The sequence below is a fragment of the Lolium perenne genome, chromosome 4 (genome assembly GCF_019359855.2).
Source record: "Lolium perenne isolate Kyuss_39 chromosome 4, Kyuss_2.0, whole genome shotgun sequence".
In the NCBI taxonomy this organism is placed as follows: domain Eukaryota; kingdom Viridiplantae; phylum Streptophyta; class Magnoliopsida; order Poales; family Poaceae; genus Lolium; species Lolium perenne.
Window position 1 is genome coordinate 4,756,242 of NC_067247.2, and position 19,699 is coordinate 4,775,940.

General features: G+C 44.4%; 1 protein-coding gene across 1 annotated transcript; it reads right to left on the reverse strand.

Annotated features, from left to right (window-relative positions):
- Positions 1-3,352: 3,352 nt before the first annotated feature.
- LOC127349387 (gibberellin 20 oxidase 1-D) lies at positions 3,353-4,883 on the reverse strand. Its single transcript, XM_051375128.2, has 2 exons — positions 4,253-4,883; positions 3,353-4,158 (listed from the first exon to the last, which is right to left on the reverse strand). Exons 1-2 carry the CDS (start codon positions 4,732-4,734, stop codon positions 3,549-3,551), a joined length of 1,092 nt encoding a protein of 363 aa, XP_051231088.1. The 5' UTR covers positions 4,735-4,883; the 3' UTR covers positions 3,353-3,548.
- Between the last annotated feature and the right edge of the window lie 14,816 nt (positions 4,884-19,699).

The following is a 19,699-nucleotide window of genomic DNA, read 5'->3' on the forward strand; positions in this document are numbered from 1 at the left end:
TGACTTACAAGTGGACACTGCACCCAAGATCGATCAATTCCAGGCATGCGCATGCCACACGTGTAGAAGCTCCAGCACAGTGTCCTACGACTATTCTTGCACTGCCAGCATGATCAAGTGAAGGTCATGTGAAAAAACGAGTGAGAGAGATGTTCAATGGATCTAGAAAATGAAAGGAAGAGAATATGAAGGGGGTCCATCCAACGCAAGGAAAAAGATTTCATAGGGAATTCCGCCGTTTGTCGTCTGCACATCAATTTGGACTGGTACGTTACAGTGGAGGGAGGGAGAATGAGGCCAAGAGAGTTTTAGAGAGAGGGATCTCAGCTGGTCAGGTAGGTAGGCGCCAATGGCCGCGTGGAAGCATCAATAGGGAGAGAAGAGAAAGAGAGTTCAAATTTGAGAGAGAGCGAGAAGAATGTGAGGAACACGACAACCCTTTCCACGATACTACGTATGAAGGAGGGTGTTTGGTAGCCCGTATAAACATTGATACTCTCTCCGCTCTGAAAAAAGGATGTTGTAAATTTGTTTAAATTTAGCAAAAAGTGTTGGCACATGACCACCAGTGCTCCTGATTTCCAAAAATCATATTTTTTGGATTTTAAAAAATTGAAATTAAATACCTACATGCATATAAACATTTCGAATGTACGGTAGAAATTTTGGAAAAAAATATGTTATATTTTGAGCTATACAAAATAGACAAATTTCTGACAAATATCTACCACTATACGTACCCACAAACTTTTTTTTTCCATGTAGCTCAAAATACAATGCATATTCTATCGAAACTTCGCACGAATATTCAGGACATGTATAGGTATTCGTGGAATAAATGTGACATTTTTTTAAAATGCAAATGTACAGTTTTTAAATATTTTAAAAACTGAAAAAGCACTCGTGCTCATGCGCACCAAATCTGCTTTTTAAATTTAGGTGTATTATACACTAAATAGTGTCTAGGTACATTTCATTTGAATAAACCTACGGCATATTTTTTACGACGGTGAGAGTAATATTTGTTAGTTTATATGAGCATATGGGCTAGCCAACCCAAATCCTAAAGCACCCTCAGTCATATTTCAAGAAGACACAAACGTCGGACATTTCCCAACTAAGCCAAGTTGAATTCGTGGTGCTTTTGGTTGTTGAGTTGAGAAGTGGACCATAAGTGGGATCCTACTTGACACCTAAGCCTGTGTACAACGCCAAGATGATAGTAATTAGACTAATCCACAAAGGAGAATCGTCGGACGAACTCTGGTAGCTGCATGCCCAGTGTCGCCGGAGCTGGCTCCGCTCATTAACATATAGTATGAATCCTCCATAGCCATTACATTTGGACATCACCACAATTCCCTCACGCACAACCGAACAAGATCTCCCTCCGCGCACTTAGATCTCCTCATGCAGGCAACCAAACATCGTCTCTAGCCCGTTGTGCCTGGAGCTCAGCATGAATCAAGAAAAGAAAGATACAAGTTGAGAAGTGGATCATAAGTGGGATCCTACTTGACACCTAAGCCTGTATACAACGCCAAGATGATACAAAAAAAACCTGGCATATGGGCCCAAAATACAATTCAAGTCTGTTTGTTTCAGTGCATGCATGCGGCGGGACAGAGGGCGCATTGGAAGGGATATGGTGGGGGGATTCTGCTGCCGAATGCAGCCAGGCAGCGGTAGCCCGGAGAGAGAGAACTGAAACGAACTTGTAAATTTGATTTGGCTTCTACGATGGCTGCTACCCTGCTGCTGACTCCGCACCCCTTGGCATTGATTGTGCTGCAGGGAGGTACTGTAGCAGGTACCAGCCGGATAGAACTGGATGGGCGTGAGTTCATTTGGTTGCTACCGACCCTGCCCATGCCTCCCCTGTCTCCCTCAATTCTCTTTTATTCGTTCGTTTCCGTTCATTCCACCTAGCTATATATCTATCAACTTCACATTCTTTGCATCCATCCATCTATGTATCCATCTGTCTATATGTTCCCTGTTGCTGGATTAGTACCTTAATTCCTCCGCATGACTCTGTCTGGCATTGCATAGTATTCTGATTTTTTTTGAAATGGGGCATTCCTAGCCTATGCATCAATCGATGCATGCGGCTTTCTTTATTAAAAGCATTCAGTTATAACAACTAGCAAAACAGAAATTCGAAACTTATTACAGCTCATGGATCACCCAAAGTTGCTACAAAAACAAGCCATCTAAAAACCACTAGCATGAAACGCCTTTGCATCATCATGTTAACCTACGATCAGCACGCCAACCGCATCGGCTGTAAAATTCCCGACTACCATTGCCAGTTGGTTGCACCCAATATCCATAGCAAGGCGCTCCTGCATAGTATTCTGATGAGCTTATTATCCTCTGCGTGAGGCTAATCTAATCTTTATCTACCCACAATGAGGTTGTTTATTGGAATTTCTTCTTCTTATGTACATGTCATGTCATTTGTGATGGATTGATCCATTGTTAATTAGTGAGTTATATACACTTTTGGTACCACAACTTGTACTAGATATGCACTTTAGTACCACAACTTGCAAACCGAGCACTAGAGGTATCACAACTTATATTGAGCGGGCAAATATGTACCTAATCAATCTGTAGTGTTGTAAATTTTTGCATAGGGGTCCCTAATATTTTTTTCCAACAAAAGTAAACTTAGTATTGTCTTACATGCAGGTCCCACCTGTTAGTGGCGGAAAAAATAATTAAATCAATGCGGCAGAAAGGGGATTTGGGCAAAGGGCATAAACCTTCATGTAACACGTATGGTGATACCAAAAGTGTAAATAACTCTAGATTTTTGGAACACCAATCTTTCGGCCTTGTGCATTTTCCATGTCTCTGCTTGTATTGTTGCAAAAAAAAATTGAAGTTTTGTACCATCTCCATTGCAAATTAACTGACACATATTCGGTCAGATTTGATCTATATACGCATATATCTAGACGTGTTTTAGCGTGTATGTTCGGTTATGTTAAAACTCGTTACTTGATTTGGAACAGACGAAGTTATCATATATATTTCTTGATATTAGTATATCACCTTTTATAAATTTATTTGTTTCGATGCAGAGGCTGGAACACAGATCTCCTCTCACAGCCGTAAGAGGGAGCTAGGAATAGCATGCATGGGTGTTGGCAGGCAAGCGATGTCCAGTCACCAGCCTACGTTGTCCACCAACTTACTCCTACATGGCCGCTAACCAATAGAAAAGTCAGAGGAAACGCCAAAACAGAAACAAATGCATGAGCGCCACACCACGACAAACAACCTCATGACATGAGCTCACCTCAGCTCCGTGTGAGAAGCAACAGCTCAATTTTTGGCATACTAATCAACTTGGAAAATCTTGCCGTTCATGCTTGTAAACTTGTGAAACGTCGTCTAGATCAATTAAGCTTTAATAGCATTGCAATATCGATCGATATGGCTGAGCGTCTCTTCTCACACTCTCAGCTGAATCAATGGTGGAGCTACGTACAACAAGCTAGCAGATGCAGAGAAGCAGAAGCAGTGTACGTCCTCTGATCTTATGTCGTCGTCGTCGTGGCGGCTGGCTGGTGGCCCTGCTGGATCCAGTCGGAGAACACCTCGAGCGTCTTCATGTCGGCCCGGTAGTGCTTCTGCGTGAAGTCCAGCAGCGCCCGCCACGTGAAGTCCGGGTACGCCCGCGGGTTGGCCTCGTCGACGAGCGTCCCCGGCGGCGCCACCACCTTGTCCATCTCCGGGCACAGGAAGAAGGCCAGCGACTTCCTGGGCACACGGCTGTTGACGACGGCGCGGTGGAGGCAGCTCTTGTAGCGGCCGTTGGAGAGCGCCATGAAGGTGTCGCCGATGTTGACGACGAAGGCGTCGGCCCTGGGCCGGATGGATAGCCAGCGGCCATCGGCGTGCACCTGCAGTCCGCCCACGTCGTCCTGGTGGAGGATGGTGAGCGACGTCGGGTCGCAGTGCGGGCCGGTGCCCAGGGTTTCGTTGGGCCGCTGGCAGGGCGGGTAGTAGTTGAGCCGCATTATGGATTCGTTGCCCTCGAAGAAGCGCCGGTAGTGGGCCCGCCCCACACCGAGGCTCTCACCCAGCACCTCCATGATCTCCAGCGACAGTCGGCTCATCTCTGAGCAGTACCGAGCGTACACCTCCCTGCAAAAGATTCAAGGTGTTCTCGTCAGCTTTTGCTCATTATGTCTCTGCTCTGGTGTTCTGTTTCTGTCAAGATTTGACGCTTCTTTCTTACCCGAGGCGGCGGTGGTCCTCGCCGAGGGTGGCGACGATGTACTCGACGACGAGGTCCGGCTCCGACGGGCAGGAGCGGAACGACAGCGTTTCTTTCCACGGTAGCTTGGACGCGAACCGGCCGGTGAAGCTGCTGGCGTAGCCGCACGACTCGCCGGGCCGGCGGAGCGCGCGCTGCTTGCCCTGGAGCGACATCGTGAAGAAGGCGTCCACGCAGCGGTGCGCGTCGGCCAGGAGCTCGGCGTCGATGCCGTGGTTGACGACCTGGAAGAAGCCGTGGCGCTCGCAGGCGTCGCCGACGAGGCGCGTCACCTCGGCGGCCGCGACGCGGTCGCCGGAGAGGAGGCCCCCGATGTCGATGAGCGGGACGTGCAGCTCCTCGGTGGCGTCCGGGGACGGGCTCTCGTCCGCCGGCCAGATGAACTGCGACGGGATGTCCGACTGCCCAGACAGCAACGCAGCGTCGAACACAGGCTGCACCATGATCGACAGGAAGCAGAGCACGCGCGCTGTGCTGCAAGAAGCAGAGTGTGGATTGCTCGTCAAGCTCAAAGATCGCCGGAGGATTAGTCGATGAGCCAGGCGAGTGATCTCGAGCTCGAGGATCCTGCACTGGAGGAGAAGAGGAGCTGAGGGTGGTGACTCAAGTCTGCCTGACCCCCTCTCTCCCTGCCTTTTTATACTCGGAACGCTCTCTGTTTTTTTTCCTCCATCTCCCCTGCATCTCTCTCTGCACACTCTTTTTTTCTCTGCTATGTAATGTACTATCTGTTTCTCTCTCTACATTTTTTTTTTGAGAGCGGGATGTTTGGCGCCACGCACAGGAGACACAAGCCACCGTGCCTGCTATTCTGCTTGGACAACTCCACATCTGAACAAACCCTCACGAGAAATAGCCAGCCAGCGCCTGCTATTTTTGCATAATGAAAGTGTGGACTATGCACTCCTTTTTTAGGCTGCCTCAAAATATCTTCCGGGCTCTTGCGCTTTTCACTTACACATGTTCCTATTTTTGCTTACCAATATATATACTTTTTTCGATAATGGATGTTTTATTACTTTGAAAAGCAATTACACCCAGCCTCTGCATAACCAAGATGCACACAGCCGTTTATATGTCTCGAGTCAAAAGTCTGAAAATAAAAACTAGGCGAATTACATATCGAAACGATGAATCATAAGACGCCTAAGGTATGGGTGGAGCTTTAATCCGTAGACTATGCTGCCACCCATGTAGAAAAAAAGTATCCCTCGCGGCAGCCTCCAACCTTGTACAGACCTCCGTAAACAGGTATCGGTTCTCCACTCGCTGAAAAGGTAACCACAAACGGAGAATACATGTACATCTGTAGACAACCTGCAAAGTAGAGAAATTTTTATCGTTAAAAATCTTGTCATTTCTACTTAGCCAAAGCGTCCAGATAACTGCAAGCGTCCCCACCCTAAGAAGCAACTTAAACCTTGGATCGATACCATGAAGCCAATTGCCAAAAACATTGGCCACACAAGTCGGAGGATACAGGGTAGACGCTACTTGGATGATTGACCATATAGATTTCGCAAAACGGCACCAGAAGAAGAGGTGTTTAATAGTTTCGTCATGTTGACAGAAAACACACCGAGTACTTCCATGCCAGTTTCGCTTAACAAGATTGTCCTTGGTGAGGATAATCCCCTGACGAAGATACCATCCAAATATTTCAATTTTTAGTGGTATTTTCATCTTCCAAATTTTCTTATTATTATCAACTGGTATGTCAGAATGAAGTATCGCATTGTATAGTGATTTTACCGAGAAAGTGCCATCTACGTGTAAATTCCACCTAAATTCACCCGGCTCAAGCGATAGTTGTATATCTCCTAGCCTTTGAATTAGGGAATTCCATGCTAATAGCCTTTGCCCAAGCAAGACCCATCTGAACGTCACATTCGGAGGTGAGGTAGCCATTACCGTGGCAATGGTATCACTTGTGCGACGGACAATACTATACAGGGCGGGATACTGTTCACATAAGGGTGCATTGCCTAACCAAATGTCTTCCCAGAACCGTATCTGTGCTCCATTTTTGATTGAGAATGTACCATGGCGGAAAAAGAATTTCTTTGCCGCCATGAGACCTGCCCAGAAGTGCGAATCCCCTGGTTTCCAAACCACTTGGGATAGCGTCTTCGAGCCGATATACTTTCTCCTAAGAATAGTTTGCCATATCCCATCTTCGGTAAGAAGCTTGAACAGCCATTTACCTAGCAGGGCTGAATTATTGACTTCCAAGTCATGAACTCCAAGCCCTCCTTGATCTTTGGGACTACAAACTACACTCCATTTAATCAGTCGATATTTCTTTTTCTCACTGTTCCCTTGCCAAAAAGAATCTGGATCGATAATAATCGAGTTTATACAGGATTCCTTTTGGTACGAGGAAGAAGGATAGCATATACAGTACCATATTAGTGAGTACCGAATTAATGAGTACCAATATATATACTTGTATGTGAGGTTGATCTTTTTTATTTGGAAAGTAGTGAGCAAACTGTTTTTACAATGAAACTGTGAGTAATTCACTCGGACCAGATTCACACCACCTTGAGGATAAGATAGACGAAAAAATTGCATTCGGTAATTGGAAGAATGTCAACATGGCCGGTTGGAGCCAAGCTTTCTACCACATCACTACTATTGATCTTCCAAAGGAAGTGGAATTGGGGTTTCTGCACCCGGATGCATAATGAAAGTGTGAGAAATAGACATATTGAATTTACAACACTTGAGGATAAGATAGACGGAAAGTTTACATTCGGTAATTGGAAGAATGTCGGTCAAGGGGGAAAACCCGCTCCCGCACCCGCACCCGCTCCCGTCCCCCCCCCCCCCCACTCCCGAGGGCGGCAGGGGCGCCGCCACCCAACGCCCGCGCGGCCTCTCCTCCTCCTCCCTTCCTTGTCGCTGCTGGGCAAAGTCCCGGGCGGTGCTGGCGGCGACGGCCTCCCTCTCTCCCGCGCGCAGAGAGGACACATCGGGGCGGGCTCGATCTGGCGGCGGTGGAAGGCGCTGGCTCCGGCCATGGCCGTCACGGCTCCAGCCGTGGATGGCCGCGTGGTGGTTGGACGCGGGGTGGCTCCTCTGCCCCTTGCTCGCCGGTGCTACTTGGCACGGTAGTGTGGGCGGCCAGATCTGGGCCGGCGGGCCTAGGTCTAGGCCTCGCGGGTCCAGCTGCTCCCACAAAGGTGTCTTTCCCCATCAGGACCTCCGGCGCGTTCCGGTGTGCTCGGACGGCGGTGGTCGATGGTGGTGTCGGCGCGGCAAGTTCCGGTCTTCCGGGGTGGCCAGAGGCCAGATCTGGGCCTGGTAGGGCCCAGCCGGATCCTCTCGATCTGAGGGTGGCCTGATGTGCGCGGCTGCGTGCCCAGTGCGCCACCTCCGCTGCCTCTCGCCGGCTGTCCTTGGGCCGGCTCAGTACTGCAGCTACTCCGGCGGCTGCAGTCTGTTCTCCCTCCGACCAATTTGGTCGTGCTTGTGCAGGTGCGCTCGCGCGTTGGGGATGGTGCATCGTGGTGCCGCCAATCTAGGGTCTTGGACGTCTCGATCTGGCCGGAATCTGCCAGCCAGCACGTGTTTCCTGCGGATGAGTCTAGTTGGGGCTAGCTCATAGTGCGACTTAGGTTGGAGGCGCGGTAGTGATCTCCCCCGTGTTCTCTCTACGTCCTCGCGACGGCGTCCGGAAGCTCTAACTAGGTTTGGACCTCGGCGAAAGCTGCGCATGGCTCTGGCCTGCGCCGGTGACGGCGTCACCTGCGGGTGTCGTTCCCTTGTTGAAGGCGTCCTGATGATGGCCCTCCTGTTTGAAATGATGGGTTCCGTCCCTCCGCCTCAATCTGCCCCCTTGGAGGCCTCGCTTCGTGTAAGCTTCTCTAGTAGTGTCTTGTGGAGCACCGTGTGTCCTCTCGCTGGTGTCGCAGCCCTCTTGTAACGTCGGCCTGGCTACTTTTACACGGTTCGCTGCGGTAGCTGATTTCCTTCCTAGCGCCTTGGGGGGCTTTGCTAGGTCGGCGTCTGGTCGTAGCTCTTGCCGGTGTGTCTATCCCAATGCCAGGGGATGATGTTGTGTGTTTGGTCTGGACCTAGCCCGAGCTCCATGGGTTGTGGTTCTCGGGTCTGGGTGAAAACTTTGCAGGTCCTCTGTCTCTGCCGACGATGATGACGCATTCTTGCGCCATTTACCTTCTTGGAGGCGTCGCCGCAAGACCCCCCCTCCTTTGGTTCCTCAAGCTCTGCTAGGTGGCCGGTCCGTTGTTGAGTTCCCCCTTGTGTTGCATTTCTTGGTGCGGTGGAGGTTTTTGGCGTGGATACGATCGCGATCGCTCCGGTGCAACAAAAGACAAGGCTCCCTCTTCATGGATCAAAGGGTGCTTCGGCTCTTTTCTGTGTTGTCTTTTGCTGTAGTGTGCGGTGTGCGCTTGGCGCGTGTGTGTTGTAACTCATGGTGTAACTCCTAGCCGGTTGATGGCTTCGTTAATTCAAAGCCGGGCTCATTTCGATCCTTCCGTGTAAAAAGAATGTCAATATGGTCAGTCAAAGAGTTTCTCTCTACATTTTTTTCTTGAGAGCGGGATGTTTGGTGCCACCCAAAGCAGACAGAAGCCACCGTGCATGCATGCTATTTTGCTTGTACAACTCCACGCCTGTACCAACCCTCAGGAGAAATAGCCAGCAACCGGCTGCTATTTTTGCATAATGAAAGTATCGACGATGCACACCTTTTTTAGGCTGCCTCTAAATATCTGCCCGGCTCTTGCGCTTTTAATTTACACATGTTCCTATTTTTGCTTACCAATATATATACTTGTATGTGAGGTTGATCTTTTTTATTTGGAAAGTATTGAGCAAATTGTTTTTACAATGAAACTGTGAGTAATTCACTCAGACCAGATTCACACCACCTTGAGGATAAGATAGACGAAAAATTTGCATTCGGTAATTGGAAGAATGTCAATATGGCCGGTCGGAGCCAAGCTTTCTACCACATCACTACTATTGATCTTCCAAAGGAAGTGGAATTGGTGTTTCTGCACCCGGATGCATAATGAAAGTGTGAGTAATAGACATATCGGATTTACAACACTTGAGGATAAGATAGACGGAAAGTTTGCATTCGATAATTGGAAGAATGTCAATATGGTTGGTCAAAGAGTTTCTCTCCCTACATTTTTTCTCTTGAGAGCGGGATTTTTGGCGCCACGCACAGCAGACAGAAGCCACCGTGCCTGCATACTATTTTGCTTGGACAACTCCACATCTGTACCAACTCTCTGGAGAAATAGCCAGCAACCGTCTGCTATTTTTGCATAATGAAAGTGTCGGACTATGTACACCTTTTTTAGGCCGCCTCTAAATATCTTCCTGCTTTTGCATAACCACACGTGTGTGGTTTAATTAGCAGGCTCTTGCGCTTTTCCTGTACACATGCTCCTATGTTCGCCCAAGAATATACATGTGATGTTGATTTTTTTTTTTTATGAAAGTAGTGATCAAATTGTTTTTACAATGAAAGTGTGAGTAATACACCCATATCGGATTTACTACAATTGAGGATAAGTTAGACGGAAAGTTTTCATTCAGTAATTGGAAGAATGTTCGAGGAGTGTTGGTTTGGGCCGTTCTTGCGTCCCAAACTTTCTACCACATCACTACTATTGATCTTCCAAAGGAAGTAATAAACGGAAAACCAAAACTGATCCCGGGTGCATATGCACCCGGTATTTATAAAACATATTCCTTGAACGTAAAACATTTAGGAAACAATTTTAGCATATAGAGGGACATGTTCTATGTGTGCACGTAAAGTTTCACATAAAACTGATAATTTTTGTACCTTTTGTAAAACAGACAAATAATGCCATTTTAGCACCAAAAATTTGTTTCTTTTTTTACAGAGCACAAAACATATCGGTTTTTGCTGAAACAACTTTGTGAGCATGTAACATGTCAAGGTATACACGAGACATTTTTATTTATATTTTTTAACATTTATAAATATGTTTAATATGCATTTTAAATAAAGATTGCATATACACCCGGTGCAGAAACACCCTGTCCAGTAATAAAGAGTATCATTGCTCTATTTGTTGCATAATTGTGGACACGATATAATAATGTTTCCGGTGGTTAATGCATGGTTAATTTGGATGGCTTGCCGACCAACTAAACTCAGTGGTTTTGTTATTTTGTACCTCGAGAAGTTTCCCGCGGCTCTCCGAAAAAGATTGATTCAGCTTCAGTGGGTTGATGAAAGAAATGCCCAGATTGGGCATGGGAACCCATACAATTTCACGTTTGGATATGGTGAAAAGAGAACCATTTTGACTTCTCCATGGATAGATGACATTTGCCCAAAGGACATTATGCCAAATGCATACAACAAATCCAAACGGAAACATTGTACAGCGTGGAAGGCTCTCGTGAACATTTTTTGAGTCAATCAAATAAACATCCACAATGGCTTTAATATGGACCTCCAACAATTCGTGTCCCTTGGGGAACTAGTCTCCGGTGTTCATCTTAATAAACAAGTTTGCGATATCATCAAATGGAAATGAACAATGATTGGAAATACTCCACCTCGTGGGCTACAAGTTGGAATTTGAAGGCCTTGTCTATAGAACCTTCGATGCCTCAATTTGGAAGGATTGGACACACCTAAAATTCATATCTTTTTGGCATGATTGGCTATGCAAAATAAGATTTTGACGACAGTTCATCTTCAAAGAAGATGGTTGACCACTTGTAAAAATTGACCCATATGAAACCTATTTTAATGTGGATTTACCAGATTGTTATTGAAAGAAGTCATGTCATGACGTCGCATCATAGAGTCTCACCGACTACTTGGCTAATGAAAATTTGGTAACTGATTTGCAGATAAAGTTGCCTTATACAAGGGGAATGAAATCAATGCTCCGACCTAAATGATCATGTTAGTCTCTTGGGAAATATGAAAGAAATGTAATGCAGCGATCTTTCAACACCATTTATCTACCGTGGCCATTGTTCTCAGAAAAATTAAAGATGATCCAAGAGTGTGGATTGTAGCCGAATCAAAAGAATTAAGAAATGTACTACCAGGAGGGTAGACTTTTGAGTTATAAGACCTAGGTCTTTTCCTAGGGTGGTGTAAGTGTTAATATTTGTAGACATAAAAACAACAAAAAAAACTAGACCTATTCACAAAGATCAGCTCTACGAAGATGCAAGTATGTAGATTAGATATAGAAAGTTCTCATCGAGCGAATGCGGAAGAGCTCGATGACGACTCTGAATGCAGTGATCCCCGCTTCTAGGCGTAACCCTCCCAAGCATGAGGACTCACTAGTAGAAAACAAAGCTTTAGTTTTTGGCTCCAAAGAGCATTAGCACAGTTTGTGCTACGAACCCAGACTAAAGGTTGCATTAGCACCGGTTCGTGTGGCCAGGACGTCGCAGGGGACCAGCAGAGCTTTAGCATCGGTTCGTGCGGGATCTTTAGCACCGGTTCGTGACACGAACCGGTGCTAAAGGTTTGTCGCCGGGTACGTAGCAGACGCGAAACCTTTAGCACCGGTTCGTGTCACGAACCGGTGCTAAAGGTAAACATTAGCACCAGTTTGTGACACGAACCGGTGCTAAAGCCCCCCTTTGCCTATAAATTCAGCTAACCCCAGCCAGCCCTCTCTCTATTTTTTCTTGGTGGAAGGTGTGAGGAGTGTGTGCTTGTTTGCTTTTCTTTCCCATGCACATGAGGTGCTTGATGAAATATCTGAGAGAATGATGCCGCTTGGTTTCACACAAAACAAAAATGATATGAGGTGCCAGAGCGACACTTACGTTTTCTCTTCTTTCTTTCCGGCCTCCTCGATCAAGGTAAGCAACTTTACCCTTTCATTTTTACAGTGGTCATTTCACTATTGATGATGTTTTGTAATGGTTTTTTGATAAACTTAATTATATGATGTAGATGAACCGGCGCCAATGGATGTACGTTGACCGACGCCTACCCGAGTTCACTGCAGGCCTGAAAGATTTTCTCCGTGTGGCTAAGGAAAACCCACAGACGGATGGGTTTATGTGTTGTCCATGTGTTGATTCTTGGAACTTAAAGCAATACTCTAAATGGCAAGTCCTTCACTCCCACCTGCTTTGGAAAGGTTTCATGCCTAGCTATAATTGTTGGACCAAGCATGGAGAAAGAGGGGTTTTGATGGAAGACAATGAAGAAGAAGAAGAAGATGATGATGATATGTACCCTAACTAAAGTGATACCACAACGGGGCATGATGAAGATGAAGAGGCAGGGGAAGCTGAAGATGAAGAGGCATCGGATGAGCCCGTTGATGATGATTTTCATCGGGCCATCGCTGATGCACACAGAGAAGCAGAAAGTGCGAACGAGAAGCGGAAGTTAAAGGGCATGTTAGAGGATCACAAAGCTCGGTACCAAACTGGAGTTTCTGCAATGGAAGTCAGAGGCTGGTATATGTGACAAGGCAATTGAGAAGTTACTGAAAATAATGAAGAAGAATCTTCCAAAGGATAATGAGACAGTACGTATGAAGCAAAGAAGGTTCTCTGCCCTCTAGGATTAGAGGTGCATAAGATACATGCATGCATTAATGACTGCATCTTCTACCGTGGTGAGGAGTACGAAAATTTGGAAAAATGCCCGGTATGCACTGCACTGCGGTATAAGATCAGGCGAGATGACCCTGCTGATGTTGAGGGCGAGCCCCCCCCCAGGAAGAGGGTTCCTGCCAAGGTTCTGTGGTATGCTCCTATAATACCACAGTTGAAACGTCTGTTTAGAAACAAAGAGCATGCCAGGTTGCTGCGATGGCACAAAGAAGACCGTAAGAAAGACGAGATGGTGAGACACCCCGCTGATGGGTCGCAGTGGAGAAAAATTGATAGAGAGTTCCGGGACTTTGCAGGTGAAGTGACAAACTTAAGGTTTGGTCTAAGTACAGATCGCATGAATCCTTTTGGGGAGCAGAGCTGCTGTCATAGCACCTGTCCTGTAACTCTATGTATCTATAACCTTCCGCCTTGGTTGTGCATGAAGAGGAAGTTCATTATGATGCCAGTGCTCATCCAAGGCCCAAAGCAACCCGGCAACGACATTGAAGTGTACCTAAGGCCATTATTTGAAGAACTCTTACAGTTGTGGGCCAAACCAGGTGTACATGCGTGGGATGAGCACAAACATGAGACATTTGACCTACGAGCGTTGCTTTTCGTGACCATCAATGATTTGCCTGCTCTTAGTAACCTTTCAAGACAGTCAAACAAGGGATACAATGCATGCACACACTGTTTAGATGAGACCGAAAGTGCATATTTGGATAAATGTAAGAATGTTGTGTACCTGGGGCATCATCGATTTCTTCCAAAGAGGCACCCTGTCAGAAAGAAAGGCAAGCATTTCGGAGGTGAGGCAGATCACCGGGAGAAGCCTAACCTCCGTACTGGTGATGCTTTACTTGATATGGTCAAGGACATAAAAGTAATCTTTGGAAAGGGTCCTGGTGGCCAACCTGTTCCGAATGACGTCGCTACCGGACACGCACCCATGTGGAAGAAGAAATCTATATTTTGGGAGCTACCCTATTGGAAAGACCTAGAGGTCCGCTCTTCAATCAACGTGATGCACGTGACACATAATCTTTGCGTGAATTCTTGGGCGTGTATGAGAAGACAAAAGATACACTAGAAGCACGGGAGGACCAGCAATGTATGAAAGACCTAAAAACAAGCAAGAACAGAACAAGAGGGATAAATGGCATCACTTAAGTCCTGCTAGCTACTCTCTTACAATATCAAGGTGCCGTATGGCTTCTCATCAAATATAAAGGAGATTATAAATATGGCAGAGAAAAAATTCCAAAACCTGAAATTGCATGACTGCCACATTATTATGACGCAGTTGCTTCCGGTTGCATTGAGGGGGCTTCTGCCGGAAAATGTTCGAATACCCATTGTGAAGCTATGTGCATTCCTCAATGCAATATCTCAGAAGGTACTCAATCCAGCTAGTCTGCCAAGGTTAAAGAAGGATGTGGTGCAATGTCTTGTTAGTTTTGAGTTGGTGTTTCCGCCATCTTTCTTCAATATTATGACGCATCTCCTGGTTCACATTATCGAAGAGATTGCCATCCTCAGTCTTGTATTTCTACACAATATGTTCCCCTTCGAGATGTTCATGGGAGTCTTAAACAAATATGTTCATAACCGTGCTAGGCCAGAAGGAAGCATCTCCAAGGGCTATGGAACAGAGGAGGTCATTGAGTTCTGTGTTGACTTTATTCCTGACCTTAAGTCGATTGGTGTTCCTGAATCGCAGCATGAGGGGACAATAAGTAGAAAATACACGCTAGGAAAGAAATCAATGATATGTATCGACGGGATTTATTTCACTCAAGCACACTACACATTTCTACAAAGTTCCACATTGGTGTCCCCGTATATCACTGAACACAAGAATATTGTACGCTCCCAACACCTGGGGCAGTCAGAAGACGGGATTACACATAAACATATGCAGACTTTCGGCGGTTGGCTGCGAACACATCTCATGAATAACAACGATGTTGGAGATCAGATGTACTTGTTGGCCGGGTCACCATCTTCGACTGTACTGACTTTCCAAGGGTACGAGATACATGGAAATACCTTCTACACGATCGCCCAAGATAAAAAGAGCACCAACCAAAACAGTGGTGTCCACATTGATGCAACAAACAACAATGGGGAAAAGGACACATATTATGGTTACATAGAGGAGATATGGGAACTTGACTATGGACCTTCTTTTAAGATCCCTTTGTTTCGGTGCAAATGGGTCAAGCTGGATGGAGTAGGGGTAAAGGTAGACCAGCTGTACAGAATGACAACAGTGGATCTCAACAATCTTGGTTACAGAGACGAACCACTCATCCTAGCCAATGATGTGGCTCAGGTTTTCTATGTGAAGGACATGTCCTCCAGACCGAAGAAAAGAAAACATAAGCAAACGAGCTCATCCGATGAGCCAAAGCGTCACATAGTTATTTCAGAGTAAAGAAACATCGTGGGAGTCGAGGACAAGACAAACATATCAGAAGATTGTAATAAGTTTGGTGAAATTCCACCCTTCACGGTGAACATTGACCCAACCATTGTGTTAAATGTTGAAGATGCTCCATGGTTACGGTCGAAACCATCATAATGTATTATTATTATGTACGTTGAGCTCATATTGTGAAGGATTTTTGTGATGTTTGTAATGCTCCAAGTTTAATATTTTTCCTTGCAACTATGACACATAATATGACAACACGCAGAGGTTTCGCATTGTTTGGATCGCTTTTGAATTTGTTATGCTCGTTTCAAACTATATTCAAAATAGCGGGCATGAAGATCCTTTGATCGGGGCGGAGTTTCGCTAAACTTGCACTTGATCTCTGATGAAATAGCATGTTGTGAACCCAAGAAAGATTTTTACAAAAAATCTTGAGCATTATATCCTGTACCTGTAGTTCAAATCTGGTTGGCCTCCTACCGATTCGGCAGGAATTTGTCTTTTTCATAAGGGGTTTACGGAAAGGTTCAAGATACACCGGTTGAGACATTATCCATCTTAGGTGGTCTAGTATTTTTGAAAAATGTGTTGGTACCAATGTGAAACTTTAATTTGGTGGTTGCTTCACAAAACACTCAGTTTTCGGCACCTCGAAAATGGAAAATGGGTTTTTCGTTTGATGAAAAGGAAAACTTTCTCCTGCAACATCGTAAGACATCCCAAGATGCACATGTGTGCACAATATGGGCACATTATCACAAACTATGCCATGATTCTATCAATAACATTGGTCGTTTGACCTAAATGCCATGAAACCTCGAACGTGATAGCTCATATTGTGCAGGATTTTTTGTGATGTCTGTAATTCTTCAAGTTTAATATGTTTCCTTGTAACTATGACACATAATAAGACACCACGCGAAGGTTTCGCATTGTTTGGATCGTTTTTGAATTTGTTTTGCTCGTTTCAAACTATATTCAAAACGGTGGGCATGAACATCCTTTGCTCGGGGCGGAGTTTCTCAAAACTTGCACTGGATCTCTGATGAAATAGCATGTTGTGAACCCAAGAAAGATTTTTACAAAAAATCTTGAGCTTTATATCATGTACCTGTAGTTGAAATGTGGCCGGCCTCCTACCGATTCAGTAGGAATTTGTCTTTTTCATGAGGGTTGGACGGAAAGGTTCGAGATACACCGGTTGGGAAATATTCATCTTAGGTGGTCTAGTATTTTTGGAAAATGTGTTGGTACCAATTGGAAACTTTAATTTGGTGGTTGCTTCACAAAACAACCCATTTTCGGCACCTCAAAAATGGAAAATGGTTTTTTCGTGCGATGAAAAGAAAAACTTCCTCCTACAACATCGTAAGACATCCCAAGATGCACATGTGTGCACAATATGGGCACATTATCACAAAATATGCCACGATTTTATCAATAACATTGGTCGTTTGACCTTAATGCCATGAAACCTCGAACGTGATAGCTCATATTGTGAAGGATTTTTGTGATGTCTGAAATTCTTAAAGTTTAATATTTTTCCTTGAAACTATGACACATAATATGACACCACGTGAAGGTTTCACATTTGTTGGATCGTTTTTGAATTTGTTATGCTCGTTTCAAACTATATTCAAAATGACGGCCGGTATGAAGATCCTTTGCTCGGGCGGAGTTTCGCTAAAATTGCACTGGATCTCTAATGAAATAGTTTGTTGTGAACCCAAGAAAGATTTTTAAAAAAATCTTGAGCATTATATCCTGTACCTGCAGTTTAAATCTGGTCGGCCTCCTACCGATTCGGCAGAAATTTGTCTTTTTCATGAGGGGTGGACGGAAAGGTTTCAGATACACCGGTTGGGACAATATCCATCTTAGGTGGTCTAGTATTTTTGAAGAATGTGTTGTTACCAATGTGAAACTTTAATTTGCTGGTTGCTTCACAAAACACCCCGTTTTCGGCACCTCAAAAATGGAAAATGGCTTTTTCGTGCGATGAAAAGGAAAACTTCCTCCTGCAACATCGTAAGACATCCCAAGATGCACATGTGTGCACAATATGGACACATTATCACAAACTAGAGGAGATGGAGGCTTCCAGGGCCTTGCGGGGAAATTTTTCCGAGGCGTAACTTCCGAAGATGTCGTAGGGCGTGTGCACCAATGACATCTTCGAGAAGCTCCACCATGGGAGATTTCCCAACCCGTTCACCAATACTGTTATAGTAGATGGAGGCTTCTAGGGCCGTGCGGGGAAATTTTTTCGAGGCAGAGCTTCCGAAGATGTCCTAGGGCGTGTGCACCAACGACAACTTCGAGAAGCTCCGCCACGGGTGATTTCCCAACCCGTTCACCAAAAATGGGGAAGAAGCTCCCTACCTGCTTGTTGAGCTGCTTGCGATTATCGATGCTCCTTTTATAGGCCCGGCGCCGCTTCATCCTTCGTCTTGTTCCCCCGACAGGGCGTCGTGCGCTACATGCCTTCTCTCGCTGAGCAGTGCTTCCATCCACGCGTCCTTATCCTGCTGACAACTTTAGTCCCGGTTGGTAGGTGCAACTGGAGCTAAAGGTTGCCCACCTTTAGTCCCGGTTGCCACCACTAGCTGGGACTAATGGCAAAATGGTTGATGGGTGCAACCGGGACTAAAGGTTGCCCACCTTTAGTCCCGGGTGTACCCACCAGACTAATGGTAAAATGGTTGGTGGGTGCAACCGGGACTAAAAATTGCCCACCTTTAGGTATAGTTTTTATTATTTGTTATAGTTATAATTTATAGTGTTTTATTATTTATAATTTATAATTTAGAATTATTTATTAGTTATAGTTATAATTTATAGTATTTTATTATTACTTATAATTTATAGTTATTTATTAGTTATAGTTATAATTTTATTGGTTTTTTGATATAGTTTTTATTATTTATTCTATTTCTAATTTATAGTATTTTATTTGTTATAATTTATAATTTAGAATTATTTATTCCTTATAGTTATAATTTATAGTATTTTATTGTTACTTATAATTTATAGTTATTTATTAGTTATAGTTATAATTTTATTGGTTTTTGGGTATAGTTTTTATTATTTGTTATAGTTATAATTAATAGTATTTTATTAGTTCTAATTTAGAAATTATAATTATTGTTGGCTATATTTATTGTTTTCAACTATAAATTAGCTATAGTTTATTAGCTATAAGTTTCTTAACATTGAAAGTACAAATAATGATTTGAAAATTTGACCTATAGCACCGGTTCCTGGCTGGAACCGGTGCTAAAGGGTGCCCTTGGCAGCACCTAACGGGCAACCAAATAGCAGACCTTTAGCACCTGTTCGTGGCTTGAACCAGTGCTAAAGGTTCTTTAGCACCGGTTCTAGCCACGAACCGGTGCTAAAGGTCTGTGGTATTTATTCCCGTGGCTCTCCTCTTATTCCCAAGATCGACCATAACGAGAAACTGCTATGGACGCGCGAGGAGAAGAGGAAGACACCGGCAGGCTGCCCAATTTTCGAGCCGTCGCCGCCATCCGCGGTTCGCCCGCCGTTCGCGCCACGCACGGCCGCACCTCTCTCCGCCTCGGCCGCCGCGCGCAACCGCTCGCCACCGCGCCCGCCGGCCGCACCCCTGCCTCGACCGCCCGGCGTCTTCGCCACGCCTGCCTCGCCCGCGCGCCGTTGACCCCGCCGCGCTCCTCTCCTCCGGCCTGCCGACAAGGTGAGGTTTTTTTCTTTTCATTTTTTCATTTTTTTTTCAATGTTGTTGCAAATGTATTAGTTAGTTAATTTAGTTGTGTTAGTATAGTTACTTTAATTGTTAGTTATAGTTATTTGTTATTTTTTTTAGTTAGGTTTATTTGTTATATATAGTTTATTTGTTAGTTTGTTTTAGGTATATATTAATCAGTTTAAATTGTAATTAGTATATATTAGTTAGTATATATTTGTTATAGTATAATTGTGTTAGTATATTAGTTAGTTCTATTGTTAGTTATATTTATTTGTTAGTTTTTTAAGTAGGTTTATTTGTTAGTTTATTTTAGGTATATATATATTGATTAGTTTAAATTGTAGTTAGTATATATTAGTTAGTATATATTTGTTATATTATAATTGTGTTAGTATATATTAGTTAGTTATAGTATATTGTAGTTTAATTGTGTTAGTATATATTAGTTAGTTCAATTGTTAGTTATAGTTTATTTCTTAGTTTATTTTAGTTAGGTTTATTTGTTAGTTTATATTAGTTATAGTGCATATTTAGTAACACTTTGTCATTCATTTATTAAGCTATGTATCGAATACTTGCCATGTTAAATTGTTTATTAGTTTATAATGTACATTGTTTATTTAGTTGTTACAGT